The 24243-nt window shown below is 41.5% G+C and overlaps 3 protein-coding genes across 7 annotated transcripts in view; all 3 read right to left on the minus strand.

Annotated features, from left to right (window-relative positions):
* The window catches only part of LOC308406645 (regulator of telomere elongation helicase 1-like), a 43421-nt gene extending 40775 nt beyond the window's left edge, over positions 1 to 2646 (minus strand). The window contains exon 1 of one of the 2 annotated variants that reach the window (XM_080897761.1): positions 2114 to 2646. In XM_080897761.1, the coding sequence (XP_080753887.1) occupies positions 2114 to 2215 (102 nt within the window). In that variant the 5' untranslated portion in view covers positions 2216 to 2646. The remainder of the gene's footprint in view (positions 1 to 2113) is intronic. The other variant, XM_080897760.1, reaches the window with a different exon arrangement.
* A 2744-nt stretch (positions 2647 to 5390) lies between these two features.
* ndufb11 (NADH:ubiquinone oxidoreductase subunit B11) lies at positions 5391 to 11581 on the minus strand. The gene is made up of 3 exons (XM_080900163.1): positions 11349 to 11581; positions 10272 to 10402; positions 5391 to 5582 (listed from the first exon to the last, which is right to left on the minus strand). Exons 1-3 carry the CDS (start codon positions 11520 to 11522, stop codon positions 5453 to 5455), a joined length of 435 nt encoding a protein of 144 aa, XP_080756289.1. The 5' UTR covers positions 11523 to 11581; the 3' UTR covers positions 5391 to 5452.
* Positions 11582 to 15665: 4084 nt separating this feature from the next.
* On the minus strand, positions 15666 to 23606 carry tbc1d25 (TBC1 domain family, member 25). Of its 4 annotated transcripts, none has more exons than XM_080899319.1 (8): positions 23436 to 23579; positions 20732 to 20856; positions 20170 to 20279; positions 19923 to 20077; positions 19518 to 19645; positions 19242 to 19430; positions 18629 to 18904; positions 15666 to 17864 (listed from the first exon to the last, which is right to left on the minus strand). In XM_080899319.1, exons 2-8 carry the CDS (start codon positions 20828 to 20830, stop codon positions 16164 to 16166), a joined length of 2658 nt encoding a protein of 885 aa, XP_080755445.1. In that variant the 5' UTR covers positions 20831 to 20856; positions 23436 to 23579; the 3' UTR covers positions 15666 to 16163. The 4 variants fall into 4 exon arrangements, with proteins under 4 accessions (XP_080755445.1, XP_080755446.1, XP_080755447.1 ...); XM_080899320.1 differs by lacking the exon at positions 23436 to 23579 and adding an exon at positions 20997 to 23426; XM_080899321.1 differs by lacking the exon at positions 20732 to 20856 and having other exon boundaries at positions 23436 to 23606.
* Positions 23607 to 24243: the final 637 nt, after the last annotated feature.

Genomic DNA, 24243 nt, shown 5'->3' on the forward strand with positions numbered 1-24243 from the left:
GGTCATATGATTGTTGGGTTTTCTCTGTTGTATTATTGTAGGGTCTACCTTACGATATAAAGCACCTTGAGGTGACTGTTGTTGTGATTTAGTGCTGTATAAATAAAACTGAACTTGAATTAAAAACCAATATGATTGTACACTCATTTCTTCAACCAGCTGTAACTGTAGCAACACAATGGAAGAGGTTACAAAAATCCAGTGGTGCACATCACTGCAACACCAGCATTACATAGGAACGTATTCGATAAATCACACTTCATCCAGTATAGCACAGCGACATACTGCCAACATAATTTACCCCCATTTCACCAACGCTTTTTAACTCTCCGGGCAATCCATCCTGGTGATTTAGTGTGTCTTGAAAATAGAGTGTGGATTTTGAATGAAGCTAACAGTTTGAAAATAGAAGACACAGAAGATGAACAGTCATCTACATAAAATAATGTGAATTTTCATATCATATTAACGTGTTTGTCTGAAAAACTACAGAGAGTTTACTAACATTAGCTAATGGTAAATGGCCTGCATTTGTATAGCGCTTTTCTAGTCCCTAAGGACCCCAAAGCGCTTCACACTACATTCAGTCATCCACCCATTCACACACTGGTGCTGGCAAGCTACATTGTAGCCGCAGCCACCCTGGGGCGCACTGACAGAGGCGAGGCTGCCGGACACTGGCGCCACCAGGCCCTCTGACCACCACCAGTAGGCAACGGGTGAAGTGTCTTGCCCAAGCACACAACGACCGAGACTGTCCGAGCCAGGGCTCGAACCGGCAACCTTCCAATTACAAGGCGAACTCCCAACTCTTGAGCCACGATCGCCTAATGATTATGTCCTGTTGCGGATGGCGCCCTGTTAGAAAACTGTGCTTAGCTGCTATGTTGGGCAGATAACACATTTCATGCCAGCGTTCCTCAAACATAAAAGTCAAAGTATATTAAAATAAATTATTTTCCAGCATTTTGTTTTTTACCAAAGGGTAACTCCATTAACACATTCACCTGGAGGAAACCTCTTTAGCTGAATGTTGTGGATTCTGATTACAATCAGTTCCTCTAATGGTTGCAATCTTAGGGGTAAAATTCATATCAAAACACACACACCTGAAGATGATGAAAAATCTTCTGCAAGAAGAAGATGTAAAGTCTTGCTTACTCTGGACCTGCTGAAATGTCTTTTCTTGGATAAAGCTGTTTAAAATGCATTCATTTTGTGTATTTGTACAGTCCTGAAAGATATCTGTGCATTCAGCTGCACTCGATTACTTTATTTTTAAATCTGCTGCATCAGAATCCTCTTCAGTCACAGTCTTGCTGTGCATGAATGTATATGTTGAAAATAAATCAAGATGCAAAACCATTACTTTCACCTTTATTAAGGATATGTTGTCTTTCTGTCATCTTCAATGTGTTTTGAGGTTTCAAAAAGAGGTCATACATGTGCCTGGATCACTTTTCATTCCTAAGCAGATGTTTGCAGTAGTCTACACTGAATTTTAGAAAGGAACTAAGTATCCACGTGCTTTTCTTTTTTGCTTAATTCATAATGTTATGTATGAGCCGAGGTATATTGTGTGTTATAAAAGCTATCGCCAGTAGTGGGCACCACGCCATGTTATGTGTGTGTGTGTAACTTCTTCAGGTATAGGATAATAAAGAGAAGAAGACGGAATGTAAACAGCTAACGTGTGTATCTGTCTGGCTCTGTTCTATCACTAAAGAATATAGGAATGCTTGCTGTATTTTAATGCACACATTACACCACGACCTGAGTGAGAAGATCAGCCTGTATGAGTATGGCACAGAGAGCAGGAGGAAGTCGCTAAAGCAATACGTAGATGCGACTGCCACCTGAAACGCAGGCAAAGCAGCACTAAACGACCTGTTCCCAAAGAGGAAACGGCGCCTATCCCGACAGACACAGCAGATATATGTCGGCAATACGCCGTTGTGCTTTCTGGGAAGCGGCGTTTTGCGCGAGCAGATGCGAGATCACTTCTGTCATGCGGCAAACGGTGAGCATGGTGGCCGCATAGCTGTGGCTACTCAGTACTGCCCTTTGCAGCTCGTTTCCATTAACAGACATACACATGTCAGTCGATTCTTACCTTCTGAAGACATTCGATCACTTTGTTCATGTATGCCTTCTGACATTCGTAGGGAGAAAAAGGGAAATTTACAGCCACTCCGCTAAGAGTCAGTGAAGGCATTCTGTCATCTGGCGTCAGTCGGCAGCAGCAAGAGTAGTTGTTCTTGTTTAGAGAGGTACTTCTTCTAGCGCTGTAGTCCCTTCTACTGTTTGACCCGTTAAAATGGCTGAACTGTGGTATAATGTACTTTTAACACTGGCTCATTTAGACTCAGTAGAAAGGAGTTCCCAACTCTTGTTGTTTCGCGCCAGCTTTCTGTTAACTTGCCCATGCGCACTGTGACGCTGACGACTGGTGCGTTCAAAGGGTCACGGAATCCTGAACACTCCAACAACAACCTTTAATTTTCTAAACCACTTTTCTCGCCTTCAATGGAAAAAGTGAGCAGGTCCGGGGAAAATGGGTAGGATAACTCATAAGGAGAAAAGCAGTGCACTGAGAATCGCAACGACTTTTTACAGTCTCCAAAGTATTGATGTCTGCCACGCTAAAACTACAACGTGCAGAAGATGGACTACAAAACGCGCGTCGATGCCGGTGTTGTACCTAAAAGTGCCGCAAAGGAAATGAGCGAGGCTTTAAAATAATCTGAAACTCATCTCCACAGTGACATCTACTGACCAATTTGGCTATCACTACATCTTTCTGTGAAACAATGATGCAGACATGCCCTGCACAATTCCAAACAAAGCTACTTATTATATCAGACTGTCAGTAATTGTGATCAGCAGATGTTTTCATACAAACAAGGGGGAAAAAATAATGAGACTGTTAAAGACAGATCTGTGACTATAGTGATCGATGTGCTTCAGCAAATTTCTCCATCTGTTAATATTCCTGCTGCTCACAATAAATCAATTTATATAGTAAAACAAACAGAGAAAAGTCTGCGATGTTCACTGTAACGACCACACTGATTTACAGCTGTTTTTGGGCTCAGGCGGCTTCGTTTGTGCTCACAGCCCTGAAACTTTGAATGTGTTTGTTTGACTTTTAGGTTTTCTGGAAGTTCATGTCATCAGGTTGGTTTTACACTGTCAACCAAAGTGAGAAGCTGGCATAGCGTTAGCTTTGATTTTAATTAACTTAAAAATATACATTTAAATGAAAAGACTACATGTGTTTTCCTTCTTTATAAAAAAAAAAAGTTAACATTTTCATGGGATAATTCTGACCAATCGTAACAGTCCATTTCACGCACATCTTCATCCTCTGCTGAGCAGCCTCTGAACTATGCAGAAACTTTCCTGAACTTTATCTTGTGACACTGGCGTGATGTTTTACTGGGAGTCTGGAGTTTTCGTCATAGTGAACCTGCATAAGAAAAAGAACCCCACACATCTGTCATGAAAATTGTTAAGAAATAGATCGCCTGTAATTAATGAAAGAGTTTTATTGGCGTCTCTTTTTATAGTATAAACATATTCTTTAAGTAACGGATTGTAGTGAGGATGAAGTCACTTAATGCTGCAAATTACATTTTCTGTTGAAAGCAGACAAAACTATATTTTCTCCTTAAAGCAGGTGTTCTCACACCTTCTTCATCTTTCTGCTCTTCCAGTGTCTCACCAATCTGCTGAACTCTTCATCTTCTCTCAACAATCCCCCCAAAACTTGGCCAGCATTTTTTTTTTTACTTAATTTCAGAATCCACTTTTAACTAACAGACTGATTTATTTATTTATTTATTTAGGACAGTGCATGTTAATGAACATAAATGTAAAAAAGAAAATTACATGAATGTAAACATACCAGATTATAGCCAAGGGCTAATTTCCATCTGTTGTCCTTAAGCATAAAAATAGACATAATAATTCATAAAAATTCATCATTCATTCATAATAAAAACTCCATCACCAAACTTACACATACACACCATTCTGTTCCCAAATAAAACATTAAAACTATACAACTCATACATCACACACTTGATTTGTCCATAACCAGTTTTTAACCTTTGCCTTAAACAAATTGAATGTCGAGCATTCTCTAATGGGTTGAGGAAGACTGTTCCACAGATGGCCACCCTGGACAGAAAGGACGTTCTGCCCAAATGCTGTCCGTCTGTGGGGTATAAACAAGTCTCCTTGAACTGTAGCTCGAGTGGTCCTGTCTGAGCTTTCTTTATGCCTAATGAACTGCTTGCGTGATGAAATTCACTATGATCAAAAACAAACCATAATACCAACGGCTCCGTGATGTGTGAGTGACGGCTACATAGCTACTTTGTGTAAAGGTTTACCCGTGCTGTCAAATGTATTTATACAAAACATGGATTACACACTCAGTACTTACGTTTAAACAAAACGTGGGAGTGTTGGGCCGCCACAGTGGGGGAGTTTAGGTCCAGGTTAAAGGAGCGAGAGAATCGCTCTTCTGTAACAATGTTGAATGTTTGCTATTGCGTTGATTCACTTGTCTGTACTGAATATTGTTATGTGTTATACTATGTAGTGACTTCTGTTGCCCTCTTGGCAAAGACTTTTATACAAATCGTGTAACTCACTAGTACACCAAAGTGACTACAAAGTCATCATGGAAAGAGCTTTTCTTTCAAATCCTTAGTGTTTGGGGAAAACACAAAGGCTTGACATTGTTAGTTCACTCTGCATGTCTGTGGAGTGAACAAAGTGTATAAGATGCAGATTATGAAACTCTAGCTGTAAGTTCTAGTCTATTTCATGAATACAGTTTTATTTCAGGTCTTTCATTAATATTAATATAATTAACACTACTTGGTCCCAACAGTAACTATGACTTGTGTAATATGTGTAGTAGTGCGATTACTCTCATCAATGTGTTTTAGGATGAGTGGTTTGTTTGTAAAAATGTTTCAGAGTAGTTATTATATTCCCTCATTGTCTTTCATTTTCAGAATTATATCAGGCTAGGAGCTTTATACAAGTCATGTAACATAGAAGTACCCAGTTATTATGGTTACATACTGATATGTGGTGTCTGAAGTTACAGTGTATTTTTTAAATAGAAGAGGCTGAGGGTTGACAGGTACGGTCAAACATATTCTATGTTTTTATTGGCTCGGATTAATATGTCTTACACCTCCTACTGTAAGATTTCTGTCACCATCTTACAATACTTACAGTACATAACAATCCCATTACAAAAAACAGAGGTGACGACTGGCTGACATCTAAATCGACATCCACGACACAAGCAGGGCTTTGAGTAAAATGCCACTGTACGTCATCACTGTCCACAAAAAATAACAACAAAATTCAACACACATATTTTATTTTTATCAGTGAAATACAATAATCAGGTATTACAGTGGACAGGTTACTGTCCTCCAGCTGTGGGAAGAATGATTTTGTTTGTGTCATAGTAGTTCTTCTCTATGAGAGGGCCACCATCGGCCTCGCGCTGCTGAATCAAATGTTCGGCCTCTCTTCTGGCCCACTGCCGCATGCTGGAACACAAAAATACACCAGATATGGACGGTGAGAAAATCAGAATGAAACCTATAATTAAACAATAATTAACTCAAGTTTAGGTGTAAACATTTCATTATTCCACTTAGACCCTCATGAATTCCAGAAAGAATATTCAATTGTGATGTTTTGTCAACAGGACAACTTTCATCCGTCCATGTTAAATCAGAGTTGATGGGTACATTTTTGGATCTTTTCTTTGCATGGTGTCTTGGATCCTCCCCCACCAACCCATCCAGCTCACCACCGGGCAGTCATCAAGTAAGAGCTCACCCTCTCTCTTTACATGAGTGTCTAGAACACACGCCGCAGATCCAGTGATACAAAAATCAATCAATCAACCTGCGACATAAATGCACAAGTCTCCTGGACAACCTAAGAACACACTCAGATTCAGACATTGTGTTTGTTATGGACAAACTCTGACAACAACAGGAACAAGAACATTTACAAAATCTCCAGCAGAACAAAGACCGATGAGATTTGTCCAGACCGTCTGGATGTTTTAGTGATGTACCATAGACGAGGGCTGTGCCTATATCATATTGTCCACAATAATATCAGTCTATGTTTTTATGCAATATAAAAATGTCATAGTGATGTCATTACTATTGTAAGGTTTTGCATTATTGTTCTCTAGTGTAAAATAGAAACAAACCTGAGCATGTCAGAGAGTAAGAGCCATGTGCCAGCCTACGATGAGCTAGTACCTAAAAAGGAAGCTGCCTCAGCTGCCTCCAACAAAGCAGCACTTTGTAAAATATGCAAGAAAACCGTTCACGCTAAAGATGGAAACAAACTTCTTTTTGAGAAAATTACAAAAAAAACAAAAACAAAAAGGCCATCCAGTACAACCCAGCTAAGGAGGAGAGCAGCTGCCGATGCAAACAGTGGGGGAAAATTACTGATCTGGTTACATACATGCTACTTTTAATTTATGCTGTTTGAATGGATATAATGCAAAATCACTAATGCACAATAATGCTGCTCGCACCTTGCTTCAGTAGAGCCACAGTTTAAATTACTGTGTTATTAATGACAATAACTGATTGGAAAAGGGACAATTTCCTTCATGAATTTACAATTACAAACGCTGCTGTCTGCAAGCCTCATGTTATACTTTAAATCCTCTATGTGAGGCAATTCTAAAGAGTTTCGCAAATACTTTCATTCTATTTACATTTTAAAAATATTCCAACTGTAAAATTTAAGTTTCTTAATCTCAAGTCACTGTTTAAAAAAAAATAAAGTGTTATTAACTTGATATTCAGTTAGCGTCTGCTGTGCTCCCAAGTATTGCTTATTAATATATTGATAAGCGTGGGTCTTCCTTGGTCTCCTGTGTTCTGAGGGCCTCTGGATGTCTGGAGCCTGGATCTCCTCCATACCTGCTTCATGCCCTGGAGGACGGGGCTGTGGCCCCCCCACACCCTCTAGCAGTCATTACATGAAGGAACCTTTTGAATAAAAGCTAGCTCATGCTCACAGGTGTACACACGGGTGCTCACACACAAACTACGAGACAAGAACACAGATGATCTAAGCAGTTGTATTTTTAACCCAAAAAAATAAATAAAAAAAATACATGAGAACAAAATACTGAGTGTATGCAGGAGGGTGTGAAAAATAACATTTTCACAAAAAGGATGTAGAAAGTGTTTTCACTCACGCTATTCCTCTGCTGCTTTGTATTACACGAACGCGCCAAAGATGATGTGAACTGTTAAAAACAGACGAGCCTCGAGTACGGACGCGCTCAAAGGGGCCAGAATGGAATCAGAAAGATTTCAAAGTCCTTTCATATAACGTGTCAGTGGCAGCTACGCCTCTAACCACAGTCCTAAGAACACAGCTGATCAGGGAGGGGATTCAAAAACAAAAATAAAATCGGCCCTTCGTGATCGCTCAAACAATTACATTTAATGACAGGAAGTTCATTCAACTGGATGTAGTGTTTTCAGGGGGAGATAAACAGAATCAACATTGTGGGGATTTCTTTACCTGGATGATTAACTATGAATCAAGCCATCATGCAAACATAAGTTTATTTCATTTTGTTTGATTACTGAAAGTTTTCCTTTTTATTCGGGCTGGTACAGTTATTGCTTGGTTAGGACATCTTAGTTTCCTCAGCAGGGCAGCATGTGGGGATTAATTGCTACACTTTAGATACTGAGGGTGGCTCATGTTCAAAGCAGCCACTCATTTTGCCCGAATTGTCGATTTTCTTACGTGAATTCCACCTTCATCTTCCTCACTCTCTTATAGGGACTGCACTTCTTCAAGGCTGATGCTAGCAACAGCCTCCTGTGAAACCCACCACAGTGGCTTGTGCATTGTTCACATTTACACACCACTTCAGAAATTTACCCACATTTGGCCAGCGGCAGGTGCCAATTTCCACCCTGGTGAGAAAATGTAAGCGGCTGGCTTAACCACGGCTCAGAAATGACGGCTCACTTTGCAGCATTCATAGTGTTCTTAATCCCAAGGTACTCTGATGAGGCCAAAATGGGGACAATTTCAAGAACTGGTGACTAGTTTGTAGAGCTGGGCCATACCGTTCACGGTAATACTGGTATAATGTCGGGCAACGATAAGAAAATGACATAGATAAATATTTTTGGTCATATCGCCCTGCTCTACTAGTTTGGAGCGTCCTCTGACCATGACGCTTTACCAAAAATAAAAAAATAAAAACATGAAAAAAAGCCAAAACAAAACACACATTTCTCAGGATAATAACTAAAAGAATGTTGTTTAAAGTGTTTGCAGATCTGAGCAGACACCAGTGGACTTTCCAAGTAGGAACTGGTACAAACTGGTAAAGAATTGCACACCACTATACTGAAATATAATCACACTTAATATATCAGTAACATACAAGTGCATACAAATGAACTTGGATATAAGTCTTGGTGGTGCCGACAATTATTGATCATACCTTTACATTGAAAGGACACCTCGCTGCCTTTAGTCTTTTTCTTGGCCATTACTGGGTCAATGGTTCGATGGGCCACAATCAAATCAGGTGTTAAGCTGATTTTATTTTTACTCTAGTAAAACTGAATTATATCCCAAGTTCAACCTATGCTGAGAGGTCAGGGTCAGCAGGGGTTTTGAAATTGTGTGCTGGGAGCCCGCCGTTGTTGGTGGTATGGTGACAGAGAATCCGTGTACACACATAACGCACACACGCGTGGTTTTAGAACACCCACATTTATCCAGTTATTTATTGCAATTCAAGTCCAATAAATAGCTTGAAATGGTACAAAGCGGTGAACTGCCAGAGGTTAAAAAAAAAGGGGAAATATCATGTACATTTCAGAATTATACAAAAACGGATTAAAAATTTAATCTGTTCTGCAACAATGGAGCTTGATCAAGCCTTGAAAGCTGGTGCTACTAATTTCTACAGCTGTTCCGACTTTTCTGGATTACTTCCCCCTGTGTCTGCATTAAAGAAGTGTTGCAACACACTGTGGTACCATATGCTCGTCAGCATCAGTTGAACAGTGTTGTACTGCAGAAAGCAGTGTGATGGTACACAAATGGTGAAAAAAAGGTGATTAACAATGGAAGAGAGACAGACCATCATAACACGTATAAATGTCGGTCTGTCCTACAGAGAAACTGAAAAGAAAGTCAAGGTGTCAGTGAGTCCAGTTTCCTTCACCATCCAAAGGCTCAGAAACTGTGACAGGAAGAGGTCTGCAGACCCAAAGACACGACTCAATCAGAGGCCAAGTTAACAGCTGTGTGATAGGCGGCTCACAGGACAACAGCTTCAAGCAGCTTAATAGTGGTCGTAGTAAGAAAGTCTCAGTTTCAGCTGTGAAGAGAAGACTTTGAGCTGCAGGTTTGACAGGACGAGTTGCAGCAAGAAAGCCAGACGTCAGAATAAGACAAAGAGGCTTGGCTGGGACATGAAACACCACCATTGGACTACTGAAGACTGGAAGAAGGTATTATGGGCTGATGGATCAACATTTGAAATCTTGGGTTCATCACACAGGATCTTTGCGGTGGAGTAGGTGAAGGATGGTTCCACAGTGTGTGGCATCGTCTGTCAAACATGGAGGAGGAAGTGTGATGGTCTGGGGCTGTTTGCTGGATCCAGGGTCAGTGACTTGTACAGCGTGAGAGGCACCCTGAACCAAAACAGCTACAACAGCATTCTGCAGTGCAATACATCCTACAGCAAGATAATGACCCAAAACACAAGTCCAAGCTGTGCCAGAACTATGTTGGGGAAAAAAGGAAGATGGGAATATGGGAAGAACTTTCTGGAGAATATTTGATTTCCATTGTAGAAAGAATGCAGCCGGTGTGTTCAGCTGTTATATCAGGTGCTACTTTGATGAGTAAAGGTTTAGAATTTTGGTCTATAAACTGATTCCATGACTTGTTTTTTTGTTTTTTAAACTCCAATTACTTATTTGTAGCATGCTTTCATTTCAGAGTGCAATGAGACATTAAACTGAATAATTTTCAATAAAAGAAAAAAGTTGTGGTGTTCTGAAACTTTTGACGAGTAGTGTATATAATCCTATTTTAACTTAGGACAAGACATCTGACATTTTCACTCTGTCCTTTGACAAAGAACCATAGCTAAGTCTAGCCACCATATAAATGAGCTGATATGAAAAGATAAATTGAGAACTCACCCATGGTCGGGTAAATAGTGGATAAAAGTTCCTCCAATGACAAGAGCAACTGAAATGCCGAAGAAGAAGCCCACTTTCATATTCCACTCGTCCTCCACTGGATCGCTGGAGAAGCCATGGTATTCCGGATTCTGAAAAAACCCCACAAAAGGGGACCAGTTTAAGTATCCAACATGTTTTCAGTCAGTACTGGAAGGATGATACTGGCCTGTCTACACTTTCTGATATGATTTGTATGTTAACAGAACAACTAAAGTTCTTTGTTTTATTCAGGAGAATCTGACTTAAAACCGCCTTATCTGACTACATCTAGACAAGCCAGAGGAAAGTTGAACCTGAGGAATAAACTGAAGAATTTGCAAACGCTTAAATGTCCCACAGACATTTTCCTGCATTATCAGGTGACCTCTTCTGACAGGGAATAGCTTAAAGCAGCTTTTAAAATCAGTCTAATATTATGGACAGTTTTTGATATTTACACATTTGTGAAATATTAATTGTTTTTCTGATAGGCATATTCGTGTTTTATTTTAAATTAATAGCGGCCTTGTAAGATTCAATGGTTCTCACACAAAATACACTGCTTAAAACAAACAAACAAACAGAAACAAAACAAACAAACAAACAGAAACAAAACGAACACCTGATCAGATCTCACGGGCAGACAAATCATTTCAGAGAACCGACTGAGCCAGAGCAGGCTAGCTGTATGTCTGCGGTAAAAATAGTATTTTTTAATCAATGAATTTTTATTTTTAATCATTGCGATACTATTGTATATTCAGAACTGGTGCGCAATTTAAACTCTCAGCGCACTTGTTGCAAAATAAACCGATCTGACCAATCAGATCGGTTTATTTGGATCTGAAGAACCGCAAAAATCGAGCCTGGTTGGGAAAAAATAAATGCCGTAAATTCGTCCAGTGAAAATACGCGGTCGGCGTGAACGGCTGCATTAATGGGGGTGTCCGAGAATAATTTAAACCACAGAATTGAACGCGTCCGGTGTGTAAAGCCCTTTACTGTGTAAAAATAACATTAGCATGCTGTCCTCAAATCTGATCGAGCAGAACTCACCTTGACATACGGGCTGACCTCACCGTGACCAGAATGCTGGACCTCGGGGTGGAGCTCCGTCACCGCGGTTGAGCCTGTAGCACTGTTCGCTTTAGACTGGGAGACCAACCGGGCTGGTGGATTATAAAGTAACCGGGGCAAAGTCAGCCCAAACCGCGAAATTCGGGTCAACATTTTGCCACTTGTGAAGGATACTGTTAGCCCGGAACCGGAAACTACGGTTTCAACTCTTCTTCTTCTTCTTTTTTTGTTTACGGTTACCAAAAACCGAAACGCTGCATTACCGCCACCAACTGTGATGGAGTGTGGACCGAAATGACACTCGGAAAAAAATGTCAGGCAACATTTACGTGTGTATACACAGTTCCACACATCACTAACCACCTAGCATATCTGCAAGTTCATTAATCTGCTTTAACTATTTTGTTTGCTAAGATTAAAAGAGCGCTAACACAAACTGGCTGATCCATATCATACCCTTACACGCTCCACAGCTCTCCCTGTTCTCCTCTCAGCTCTTGGTTCTTCTCCAGCTTCTCGTGTTCCTTCTTCCTGACGCTGCTGACATTCAGTACAGCTACATCTGTCACTACAGCCTCGTCCTCTGCTTGTTTTTTTGTTTTTTTTAATGTTCTTTGATAAATCCCAAGATTAAAACATTTCTTCAGCTTTGATTTTGTCATGTTTTCAACAGTTTTGCATTCATGTTGCTGGACGCAGATCATCTATTTTTCAGTAAAATGCTGACTGTGTGACACTGAAAGGGGAAGAGAGTTGAAATGTAAAAATAATCATAAATGATGAAAAATAAAGGATGGAAATAACAGACAGTAGCTGCAATGACCATTTTTTATTGTTTTAAAATTCCGTTTTACTTGAGCTGTTTGTAAGTTATAACTTTAATCTTCTCAGCAGTTTGCTGATGGACCGACAAAAACAATTACGAGTAGCCTAAAGACCAGATGTATTACGTTTTTATCAGTCTGTGAGTGCCGACAGGCTACCTTTGAACTATCCATGTTCAAGCATAAAATAAGTATTAAAGGTTTATGATCCTGCAAATCTGTCATTGTCATAGGGTCCATGTACATGTTTTCAACCACTGCAAATGTGCTCCTGTATAGTCCTCCACTTGATTTCACTTCAACTCTTTTGTAAGTTACAACTTTGCTCATGTCTACAATTGGCTACAACAACAGGAAGTGAAGCCCACAGACGCGGTGGGCTGATTATTTTGCACACTCCCTCCACTGACAACACTCTCTGCAGGTAGACAGCCAATCGTGATAGCCGACAAGCTACCCCTGCTCAAACATAACATGAGCAATATAAATGATGCTGTTGCCAAAATAATTCACACACCCATCCAAATCATTGAATTCAGGTTTTCCAATCACTTCATTGGCCACAGGTGTATAAAAGCAAGGACCTAAGTCTGCAGACTGCTCCTTGTGACAGAGCAGTACCCTGTTACACGGGATGCCACCTGTGTAACAATTCCAGATCTTAAATTTCCTCATTAAAAATTCCTTAGTCAACTGATACAGGTAATATAACAGTGAAGCAACTGGGAATGACAGCAACACGGAGCTTTTCTGTAGAGTAAATGGATACACACCTGCAAACTTCGCCTGGCCTTCAGATTAGCTCAGCACATACAGAGCTTTATGGAATGGATTTCCATGGCTGAGCAGCTGCATCCAAACCTTAATGCAAACTGTCAGATGCACCTTTGTTCCAGTCAAAGGAACTCTTAATGCGTCAGTATACCAAGGCATTTTGGACAATTTCATGCTCTCACCTTTGTAGGAACAGTTTGGAGATGGCCCCTCCTGTGCCAACATGACTGTGCATCAATGTACAAATCAAAGTCAAAGACATATATGAGGGAGTTTGTTCTGGCTAGTCAAGCTCTTCCACGCCAGAGTCCTGGCCTCAACTCGACAGAACACCTTTGGGATGAATAGGCCAGGCCTTCTGGTCCAACGTCAGTGTCCGATTTCATAAATGTGCTTTCGGAAGAATGGTCAGAATTGACATAATTAAACTCTTAAACGTTGTAGAAAGCCTTCCAAGAAGAGCTGATGCTGTTACAGCTGCAACGGATGTGCTGACATCGAATTCAACCCTACTGTGTCTACAACTCAACTTTGTCATCAGATGGTGGGTGTGAAGCAGAATTTATAATCAGGCGTGAACCTCATGTGTGCATCAGTTAGACTAACTTCTTAAAATGCTTAATTGCTTTAAATGAATTAACAAAGAAGTACTAGATCCACCCAAGTAAAATTAAAATTGAGGCAGTTTTGAGAACAGGATTGTATTTCAAATTCTACACTTGGACTTTTGTAGCCTTCATGAATCAGTTCAAAAACAATCATCCTCCATGCAATCAGCTGCACTGAATATTTATTTGTGTCCAATATACAATCAGTAACATTGTGTTTTAACTTTTGTTTACATAGATAACTTGAGATAAATCTTTTTAAATAAATGTACATATTGCTAGCTCACAGTCCAGTGAGTACAGTTACTTCAGATTGGTTTATTTTGATATTAAATACTGACATACAAAAGGAGGCAAAACAGAACCCCAGAATCAGAACCATACGAGCTTCTCCAACGATATCAGTCACTTCAAATTCTGTTTAAACAGAAACAGTCCTCAGAAGGTAATTCTCAAATAAGCGTTACTTTTGCATGAGTACTGTGTTTGCAGAATACCTATCCCTTAAAAAGTAAGAATAGGTAAGGTAAACCATGCTAAGAAGAAGAATGTTTTAAGATCTACTCCCAAAATTTGTAGTTGTGCCTTCATATCCCTAACAGATGGCACACAACTGAGCTGAGGTCTGGAACGTCGAGCATGTGGTCTAAGGATGGATTCATGTGACCGGGGCCAAAACCCATCCAGAGTAAGCATTTCTCCAGCTGCCCAGCTTATTGACAGTGTCATGGCCTAAAACATAAATATGTATTTTGCTTCCCTTCACCTATGTTGAGCTGGTAAAAAATAAGACCAGAATATCATCACCACCTTTTATAACCACAGCATGAGCATAACTGCTTTGACACAAACAATAACAGAAAATGATGAATGTAAGCTTTGTTAAAGTGGAGTTTATATCAGAGCTAGCACAATGCAAGCTTTGATTTCACAGGCACATATCTAATGTGATCAATAAATCTGTGAATCAACTCAAAAAAAACCAAAACAACAAAATAGGGCCAATCCTCCTGGGCGTGTCCTGACAGCTTTCAGCTGCTTTTTGATTGATTGCTGTTAGTCGCGTTCACTCTGTGAGATCTTAGTTTCCCTCCAAAAAGGACAAAAGAAGATGCGAGCTGTACATTCATAAAACACTGTCTTTGGAAAAGAGCAATGAGCAAAGTGCTAAAATTAAACATTACTCAATAAACACATTTACAGTGTGCAGTACTTACTTTACTACTGATGTAGTTTTAATTTGTGACCCCAGCACAAGGTCTCTTAATAAAAAGGCATTTGTACAAAGTAGACTGAAACCACACTGATGTTCACAGCATGGCAGCCAGTTTTTGTCCTGGGCTAACATGTTTTAAAGAGACGTCACAGCTGTTTGTTTTAACAGCGGCTTAGCAGAGGTTGGATCAGAGACAGCGGCCCCATCTCAGTTTCAACATCAGAACCTACGCCTTCATACTGTCTGCTCCAGTATAGGGTAGGTTGTGGTTATGGTGAGCTAGTCTTACAACTCCAAGATGAATTAGAAAGAACTAGAAATTGACTGGAAAACGTCTAAAGAGCAGAGACTGGACCATACGCAGCAGCTATATGTTTGTAATAAGTAAACCAGTTCATCTGGACCATAGCTACTCTATGAGGAACTACTGGCCAATAAGTATGCAGCTATGGTCGTGTTATGTGTCAAATATTGCCAAGTATGTTTTCAATTCAATATTATTTGTATGGCACCAGTTCACAACTAGTTGCCTCAAGTGAGTGTTTTAGAGGACAACCTACTTTCAACAGGAAGCAATTTCAGGCAGAAATGAGTCCTGGATGGTGTACCATGTGCTCCCGAGCACAGTGAATGTCACTGCAAATGCCTTTCTGCATGTTTGCTTTGAAGATACAAAGAAATGAAACAACATGCCAACTAAATAGTCAGCGAGTGGCTCCTTGTTCACACACACACACACACTTATTTAAAATATCCAAACTAAAAGAATTTAGATTATCGGATTAAATTATTGGGGTCACAGGGTCACATCCCTATCGAGCATGTTATTTTATGAGTAACAAGTCACACTTGAGGTTATTTTTAAAAAAAAAACAATAAACAAGCAAACAAACGAACAAACAAAAAACAAAACAAAACATACAAATTCTGCAATTATTCAGTGGTTCGTGCACTCGGGATGAGTGAAAGCAAAGACTTGACTCATGAGTTCAAGAAACCACCATCCCATTATGTTTTTAAATAATTGAACTCCCGTGTTTTAATTAACATACTTCCATGGCTTCCTGGAGAGGAAATCAGATTGTAAACAAACATGATAAAAGTGGCAACACGGGTTAAATGCACCAAGTGTATGATTCAGACAGGCTCAGGGTCAAATATCAGATCCCCAAATTACTGAGCTTCAAGAATCAGCAACCCCAATGGAAAAAAGGCTTCTTAGGTTCTTTATCCCGACTTCCAGAGAACAAGCAAGAAAAATGAAAAATATTACACTGACCTTAAGGAATATATGTATTTAATTAGAGACAGAATTGAAAGAGCTGAATCCACTAAGCAGTCCGGAAAAGGAGGCCAGTGATGTACAACAGAATCAGGAACTGGTGGAAAAGGAATTTTGAGCTATCAGAGAAGGAATGGTGTTTGCCAAATTATAGGTTGAGTTTGGAGATGACAACTGTGGAGATGCTAAAGGGCTGTAAATGGGCTTAGCAGAGATGGCTGAAGAAGGGGAGTGCTGAGTAGCAGTAGCTGTTGTTGGAGAGTCTGAGCTAACCTCATCCCCTTCTTCTGAGTCCCACACCTCACTTTGCAAGTACTCTGCAAACAGGGCCTTGGCTCTTTGCAGCACTCTGCTCAGGTTGTGGCGTCGCACAAGGCGATCAAAGTGCATGGCTAGCTCATTGTAATCCAAACTGTTCTTGATGATATGATCTCTGTGCTCCAACAGGATGGACAAGCACAGGAACAGCATGAACGGGTTGCCTTTACCAAACTCTTGAGGAGGTGGCAAGGAGCACGGCTTGATGCCAGTGGTCTCGGCTTTTAGAGAACTGGGCGTATTAGCAGCGCTGCTGGGGGATTTGTTGCCAGGTGAGAGGAGACTGTTTGAGTACAACCTGGAACCAGACAAAGATGTTCCTCTTCCAAAGGACAAAATGGGTGAAGACAGCAGGGATCTGTTTTGAGCAGTAGAAAGAGAGCTGACGGATGTCCGTGCAGTGGGGGTTGTGGGTGAACTGATGCGTGTACTGCTGGGCAACTGAGTAGAAGAAGCTGACACGTTTAGGCCAGCTCTTGGTAAGGCCTCACTTTCGTTGCTCACGTATAGTGATGTGGACTTTGGAGGAGAGTCTGGAGAAACACCAGGCCAACTCGATGGTGACACTGAAGACATGGGAGAGACAGAGGAGCCAGTTTTCCAGACGGGTTGGCTGCTTGGGAAAAGAGGTGGAGAAACATCATTATCAAAATTTTTAAACAGTGGTGTTTGCTCTCCCGTGTCCTCCTCAGTGTCAGTTGTGGATTGGCGCCTCGGGATGCTCGTTATCGACTCTGAAACCACTGCACCCTGTTGACATGGAGGATGCTGTTCAACCTCCTCCATATCAAAGCTGTCTTCATTTCGGGCAGTATAATATTTAAACTCCCCAAAACTAGTCTGCCTCTCGAAGGGAGCACCTTTCAAATCTGTCTTTGCCATGGTTACCTGAGGGATATCACACTCGTCACCCACATTTGCTTTGTCCGAGCTCACGCTTTGCCTGTCCATTTCATCAGCGATGGCATTTATGTTCATGTCTGCTTCTTCTCTTGAAGGTCGCAGCATGTGCCGTCGACGCTGCTTCTCTTTTTGTTCCTTATCTTGAAAGTAGTCCTCAACCGTCTTGTCCTCAAAGTTGCTGAACATTGTTTCGTTGGCTTCCAGAGGTGGTCCCAGAAGCTCCACTTCAGTTTCAGGAGGATCTGGGGGCAGAGAGCTCCAAGTAACTTCCAGCATCCTTAGAGCATCATCAAACGCAAACTCTCGTTTAAGCTCCAGAAGAAGCCAACGGTAGCAGAAGAAGAGGTCGTCAGCTCCTCGGGACACTAGGTAAGAGTAGAATTCAGGATCGGAGTACTGCAGGAGGAGCTTCAGATGCTGGAACTTAACAGACATGAGCTGCCCGTCTGGCCGGAAGTTTCCTTCTAAGCGTTTCATGATGCCACAAAAGCAAATGAAGGCGTGTGCCTCGTTGTCCATTACTGCAAGTATTGGGGAGGCAATGTCACTCATGCCTTGACAGTAAGAGATCTGGAAAAACAACACAATGGCAAAACGTTACAAAAGATGACAGTTTGCACAAAGAACACATTTCTATATCACGTTATATGTCATGTCACAATCATCAAATGTATCATTTAAGACTGTGGTCTTTCTTCCTTAAAACAGCCGACATTAAAATACTTTTAAAGGAATCAAAACTGGATTGCTTTGAGCAAACCATTAGAAAAGCTAAAGTCATGCAAATCAGTCTTTTCTTAAAGAAAAATATCAGCCTTGTTATTTTGTCTTGGTTTGTTCCTTTTCTTCTCATACATGCCGTCACTATCAGACAGTAATCTCTGTAACGGGCAGAAAATTGTGATTTTCCTTTGATGAAAAACTTCTCTGAGGCATTGTAGGAGAAGGAGTTATTTAGTTAATGAACTTTAACAGTGACAAAATAGGTTTTAGATGAAAAACAGCAAAGGTAAGACAAAATTCATGCTACTATTTTTCAAACTCGAAGCGTGGTCTGGTTTTCTTTTGCTGCTGGTTCAGTGAATTTTGGTCGGAGCGTGATGAAACTTGCAGTTTTGGAATCTGCGAGATGCCGGCTTTCAATGTTACATACTTGTCTGCGACTCTGCAAACAGGGAATCCGTGCTTTGTGTTTATGTTATTTGTGTTTACATGCTCTTCTATTTGTTTGTTGAGCTTTTAGCCAAGATTCTGGCGTTTCTGTGGATACAGAGGGTTAAGAGATTCAGACTGCAGGAGAAGATTTGCGTTCCAGATAATGCGCCAATACAAACCTGTGGATGAGTGATGGCAAATGTGGTGAGTAGATCTGTGAGGGCAGTCAAATGGGGACTATCCTCAGAGCCTGCATAGTATGGATGAGCTCGATCCGTCCTCAGGACGTCTTTGAGAACATTTCCACGGATAAATTCAAGGTCCTCATGACTAACCCGGGTTGTCCACTCTCTCTTTAGCTGGTCATACTCTCTCGTCTTCCTCTTCATGTAGTCCATTCTCTCCTGTCCGCTAAGTCCATCTGGATAGACATTCAGGAGGTAACGCCAAACCACCTAACCCAACAGAGGACAACAGAGGAGTTAATCCTTGAGAAATGTAAGTCATAAAATACAAATTCTATAATTGCACATATATGTTCTTAATTGTCCTTCAAGTTCCATCTTTTCATCCAAAAATCGCAAATGACTGAACGTATCAGTTCAAATCTGGTTGCAAGCTGGCTGACTGTTAAAACTCTCAGCCAAGAGGGAGAGCTAGGATAGCAGGATAGCTAGAATTAGCACGAGAATTTGTTCAGTTTAAATAATAACCAGAAATAATAACCAGATTATTTTGTTTAGAGCGTACAAGGTGCTCATATACAATATTAATCAAACACAGGTGCTAAACCTTCCGCAGCGACGGCTCCACACCCCCATGGTAGATTCGCAGTCTGAGTTCCTCAGGCCGGGTCAACTGTCCCTGTCCGTTAAGGTAACTGTGAAACTCAGCGTCACTTAGAGGGGGCTTGAAAGGCTTGATCTCCTCCCCATAAGACCAGCTGAAGGCCTGCTGGACCTTCGACAGGGTCCGGCCCACCTAAACAGAATAGAAACAGGTGCATCAGCAAAAACGTGGCTCAGAGAGTGTGGTTAGGTTAAACAGAGTGAGGAAAGGTAAAGGAACCTGGGACAGTAGAGACTGGGTGAAGGGAAGAGCTGCAGATGCCAAGGATCTAGTCTTCTCTGTGAGAAGCTGCTCAGAGCCAATCACGTCTTTGGGGCTTATGATGTCCCAGTCTTCCAAAACAGGGCCTGCAGTGAAATAATGACAAGCAGATTTAACAGCAACAGTGTTTTAGTCCTTCCTGTGTCACGTTTTGATGCCTGGTTTCAATCTGAAAGAGGTATTCTTTGTTGTAATCATTTCTCTTCTGCAAACAGACTTTTAAAAGTTTGGATGTGATGGGTAACAAAATGTTCTACCACAGACTGTAGTTTTGATCTTTAAAATTTATATTATTTACATCATAAATTAGAAATCTATAACATTTTTGCTTTCAGTCTTGATTTAAGTTGCTGGTGTTCTTACTGTCCTCAGAAGGTTTTATATCCATCTTGAGCTGCAGAAATGGTCTGGCTGCACTGACAAACGCAACATCCAAATCCCAGTCAGAGACCAGAGACATATACATTTCAGCCCCGCTGCGATCGCGAGACAGGTAACCAACGCTGAAATTTCTCTTCCTAATTCAAGAAAGATATTTAAACAATGTTAGATAAATTCTTTGGGCACTTCTCTGTTTATAAGTCTGTTTGGCCATTCTGACTATTCTTACCCATTCAAATCAAAGGCTCTGATAAGTATGTGCTGCAAAACCTCCAGCGATGTTATTTGGGGATCAACAGCAAAGGAGCGAAACTCCACAGGAAGTGCCCCATCACATTTCTGGGAAAAAATAAATAAATAAATAAAAATCATATTACAATCTCATCACTGACAAACATGTAAACATACAAACATTCTTGGTGTGGTTAAACCATGGTAGGAGAATAAGAGATACAAACCAAGTCAATGGGATACTATACCACCCTATAATAAAATAAAAAACAATGCATTGTTACTAGACCATAACTGTAAAATAATTATAAAACAAAATACATAATAATTCGTCTATTTGAATGTAAAGCATACAAAACACATAAAATTAATGGAATAATGCTCCACATCATCCTCTGTTGTTGGGGGGTGGGGGGTTGCCTAGGGGGTGCTACAGTCTCTCAGGGCAAATTTGTCCTGGATGAGGGGCCAGACAAAGCACGATTAAGTCGACCCCTATGAAAAGAATAGAAATCAAGGGACTGTTTATTCTATCTGCAAAAGGGTTACTGGGGTCTCACCCTGAAACCAGGCCTGGAGAGGGAGCTCAAAGGTGAGCGTCTGGGGGGGTCGGGCCTTATGCCATCTGTGCTGGCAGGCACAGCCCAAAGAAGCGTCATGGGACCACACTCATGGAATGTAACCTCTGTGGTGAATAAGAAGCCTGAGGTTAACAGATACATAAAGCTACAGTAGCCTCACTTCAATGCACAGCTTGGGGCTGGACTCTGTTCCGGTCTCAGTGACAGGTGGTAGGCAGGTATGGGTATTCTTGTATTCTCTCACCTTGCTGCCAGTATGCTGGGGTTTTTGCTGGTGGATGAGATGATTGCTTCCCTGCACCTTTGGGTCGGGGAATGGGTCCTGACTGTCATCTGTGCTTATGCACCAATGGACAGTTCAGACTAGCCAGCCTTCTTGGGGTCACTGAGTGGGATGCTTTAGGGTGATCCATCTAGTGTTTCTGTCATTCTACTGGAAAACTTCAACGCTCACATGGGAAAAACAGTGTTTGCAGATGATGTGGCCTTGGTGGTTGCCTCCAGCTTGCACTAAAGCAGTTCGGAGCCAAGTGTAAAGCAGCGGGAATGAGAACAAGCACCTCCAAATCTGAGGTTGTGGTCCTCAGCTGGAAAAGGAGCACGACCAGTTGAGGTGGTTTGGGTATCTGATTAGGATGCCTCCTCGGCGCCTTCTGGGTGAGGTGTTCTGGGCACGGCCCACCAGACGGAGGCACCGAGGCAAACCCAAGACATGCTGGAGAGATTACATCAATCTCCTTACCATGTGTGGAGGGTTTCAACCCAAATCCACCACCTTGAGACTGTACACTAAGCGGAAGGAAGGAGGCAGAGGGCAAGTGAGTGTCTGAACCACCGTCCAGGATGAGACAACAAACATCCATGAGTACATCAGGAAGTTGGCCACAACTGACTGTGTGCTTAGTGAACAGCTCAGGCAGCAGAAACCTAAGAAAGAAGTGGAGCAAGAAGAACCATCATGAAGGAAAGGCCCCTGTATGTACCACCGGCAGATAGACGAAGTGGCTGGAAATCCTACCAGTGGCTGGACAAAGCTGGAGTGACAGCACATAGACACTAATCATGGCAGCACAGGAACAAGAACTGAGCACATAGAGGCTGGGGTCTGTCACACCAGACAAGACCCCAGGTGCAGGCTGTGTAAAGATGCCCCTGAGACAATCCAGCACATAACAGCAGGGTGTAAGATGCTAGCAGGCAGGGCATACATGGAACGCCATAACCAAGTGGCCGGCATAGTGTACAGGAACATCTGTATGTCCTGGACGTCACGAGGTCAAAATTGGATACGCCCCCTAGGGTGGTTGAGCATGACCGAGTTAAGATTCTGTGGGACTTTCAGATACAGGCGGATAAACTGGTGATGGCTGACCAACCGGATACAGTAGTGGTGTCCAGCAGAGCGCAGTACTAGGAACAGCAAAGATACCGTGCAGGACCCTTGAGCTCCCAAGACTCTGGTAGAGGACTCGAGCTTGAAGGATGAAGGGATTTTTTTTCTGGTTTTTATATCAATCAACATTATTATTTGGTTCAATATTTGAATACATTTTGTTCAAATGTGCATTCGAATATTAAACCTTTTTGATATCTGATAATGTGATAGAAATAATGTGTAGAAACTAGCTTTTTAGTTTCTACACATTCTACCCTACTTTTATTTATGCAACTATAACAGTATTATGAATTTCTTTTGTGTCACAAAAAGGCCATTAATTTAACAGTATAATTAAATGATGCAGGGTATACAGTGTACATTTCTTTCCTCTGCATGAAGTTTGTCATATTATGACCTTTAAACTTTGAAGTATTGTGCAACATACAGCAAAAAGGTTCGTAACATTATAAGCTGTTATGTCTTTGATGCAGATAACAATTGACACAACAAAAATGCTGGTGCACCTGTCCTGCCACGGCATCCCCGGCAGACTTCCCACTGGGCTCTCCAAATCACGGACAAAGAGTTTCCCTCATTCTTGATTTTTAGTTCACAAACACTTCTTCTAATGACCAGCTACTCCTGAAATTTTGGAGTTTTAGCTCTTTATGCAGTGAAGGTACAGGAGGATAAAAATGATTATCGGGCAAAAGGTCGTCGGTTTGTTAAAATAATCTCATAAAGTGAGAACAATAAATGTATCATTTTCTGTTTGTAACGACAGTCATCTTTCAGTTTTGCACTAAAGTAAACATCGCTACTTCCACGTCTCGCTGTTTGTAATGGAGGCGGAGTCAACCGGACGTGCTCCCGACGCAGGGGAAACAACACCGCCGGGGATACCTACAGGCACAATACGCACACATTTTCTGGGCAGGCAAGTGACGTCAGCTCACCTCTGTGACAGCCCGATGTTTGCATTGGATATTGTCAACGTGTTATGACCGATAACCGTGTCAGGTGTACATTACAGGTTTACTCAGTGTAAACTGACAGGGACAATGACTGATCGGCATCGAGAAGAAGCAATTCTACCGAAAACCCCCAAATAAATAGAAGAGGCCCCCTCTGTTATGGCACACTGCTAAACATCCAGTTTACGGAGTGCATATTTTCGATGTTTAACATTAACGCGGGAGCGTGTCTGTCTAAACAGCCAATTTAACCTATGCGATAATATGATTGCTCGCTGTTAGCAGTCTTTGGCAGCCTATGTGGAAGTCAAAGAAACCATCATTCTCCCACCTTGACTTTGACACGAACAACACCCCTCTCCTCCTCGCCTTCCATCGTAAAGACTCCGTTTCGGAAAAGGATGGTTCGACCGAGCTTTGTCTGCTGTTTGTTTGCTTTTCTATCCTGACATGATGGAAGTGGCTCCAGCCGAGTTCCTATGCTTGACGATATTCTGCTGATTCTTTTTCTTCTTCTTTGTATTCATTGGCTGTTGACAAACAACGAATTGGTGCATTACCGCCACCAACTGGTATGGAGTCTTCTTCTTCTTCTTTGTGTTTAACGGCGGTTGGCAACCAACGTAAAGGAGCATTACCGCCTCCTACTGTTCCGGAGTATGGGTCAGACAGTGAGTTTACAATTTGTATCAAAACAAAAACAAAAACAAAAAAACCCTACACTCTTTCATAAACACCTATATCCTTCAGAAACCCCACCAGTTCCCTCACCTGTGCCCTACTACCCTCCAACACACTCTTCAGATTAAATTCCCCAATTCCCCGCTCCGTCAACCTATTCTGCAGAACTGACCTCTCCACATCATAACCCTTGCACCGCAGTATTACATGCTCTACTGTCTCCACCTCCTCCTGGCACACTCCACAAAGCCCCGTCTCATGTTCTCCTATCATCTGTAGTGTTTTATTTAATGCACAATGTCCCAGTCTAAGCCTGGTAATGACCACCTCATCTCTCCTATTACCCCTATACTACCTACTACTTGCCACCTCCTTCTTAAGATGATACAATTGTCTGCCCTTACTTCCCGAGTCCCACCGCGTCTGCCACTCCTTAACAACCTGCCTCCAAACAATAG

This window comes from Rhamphochromis sp. 'chilingali' (genome assembly GCF_963969265.1).
Source record: "Rhamphochromis sp. 'chilingali' genome assembly, chromosome: 12".
Classification (NCBI taxonomy): Eukaryota; Metazoa; Chordata; class Actinopteri; order Cichliformes; family Cichlidae; genus Rhamphochromis; species Rhamphochromis sp. 'chilingali'.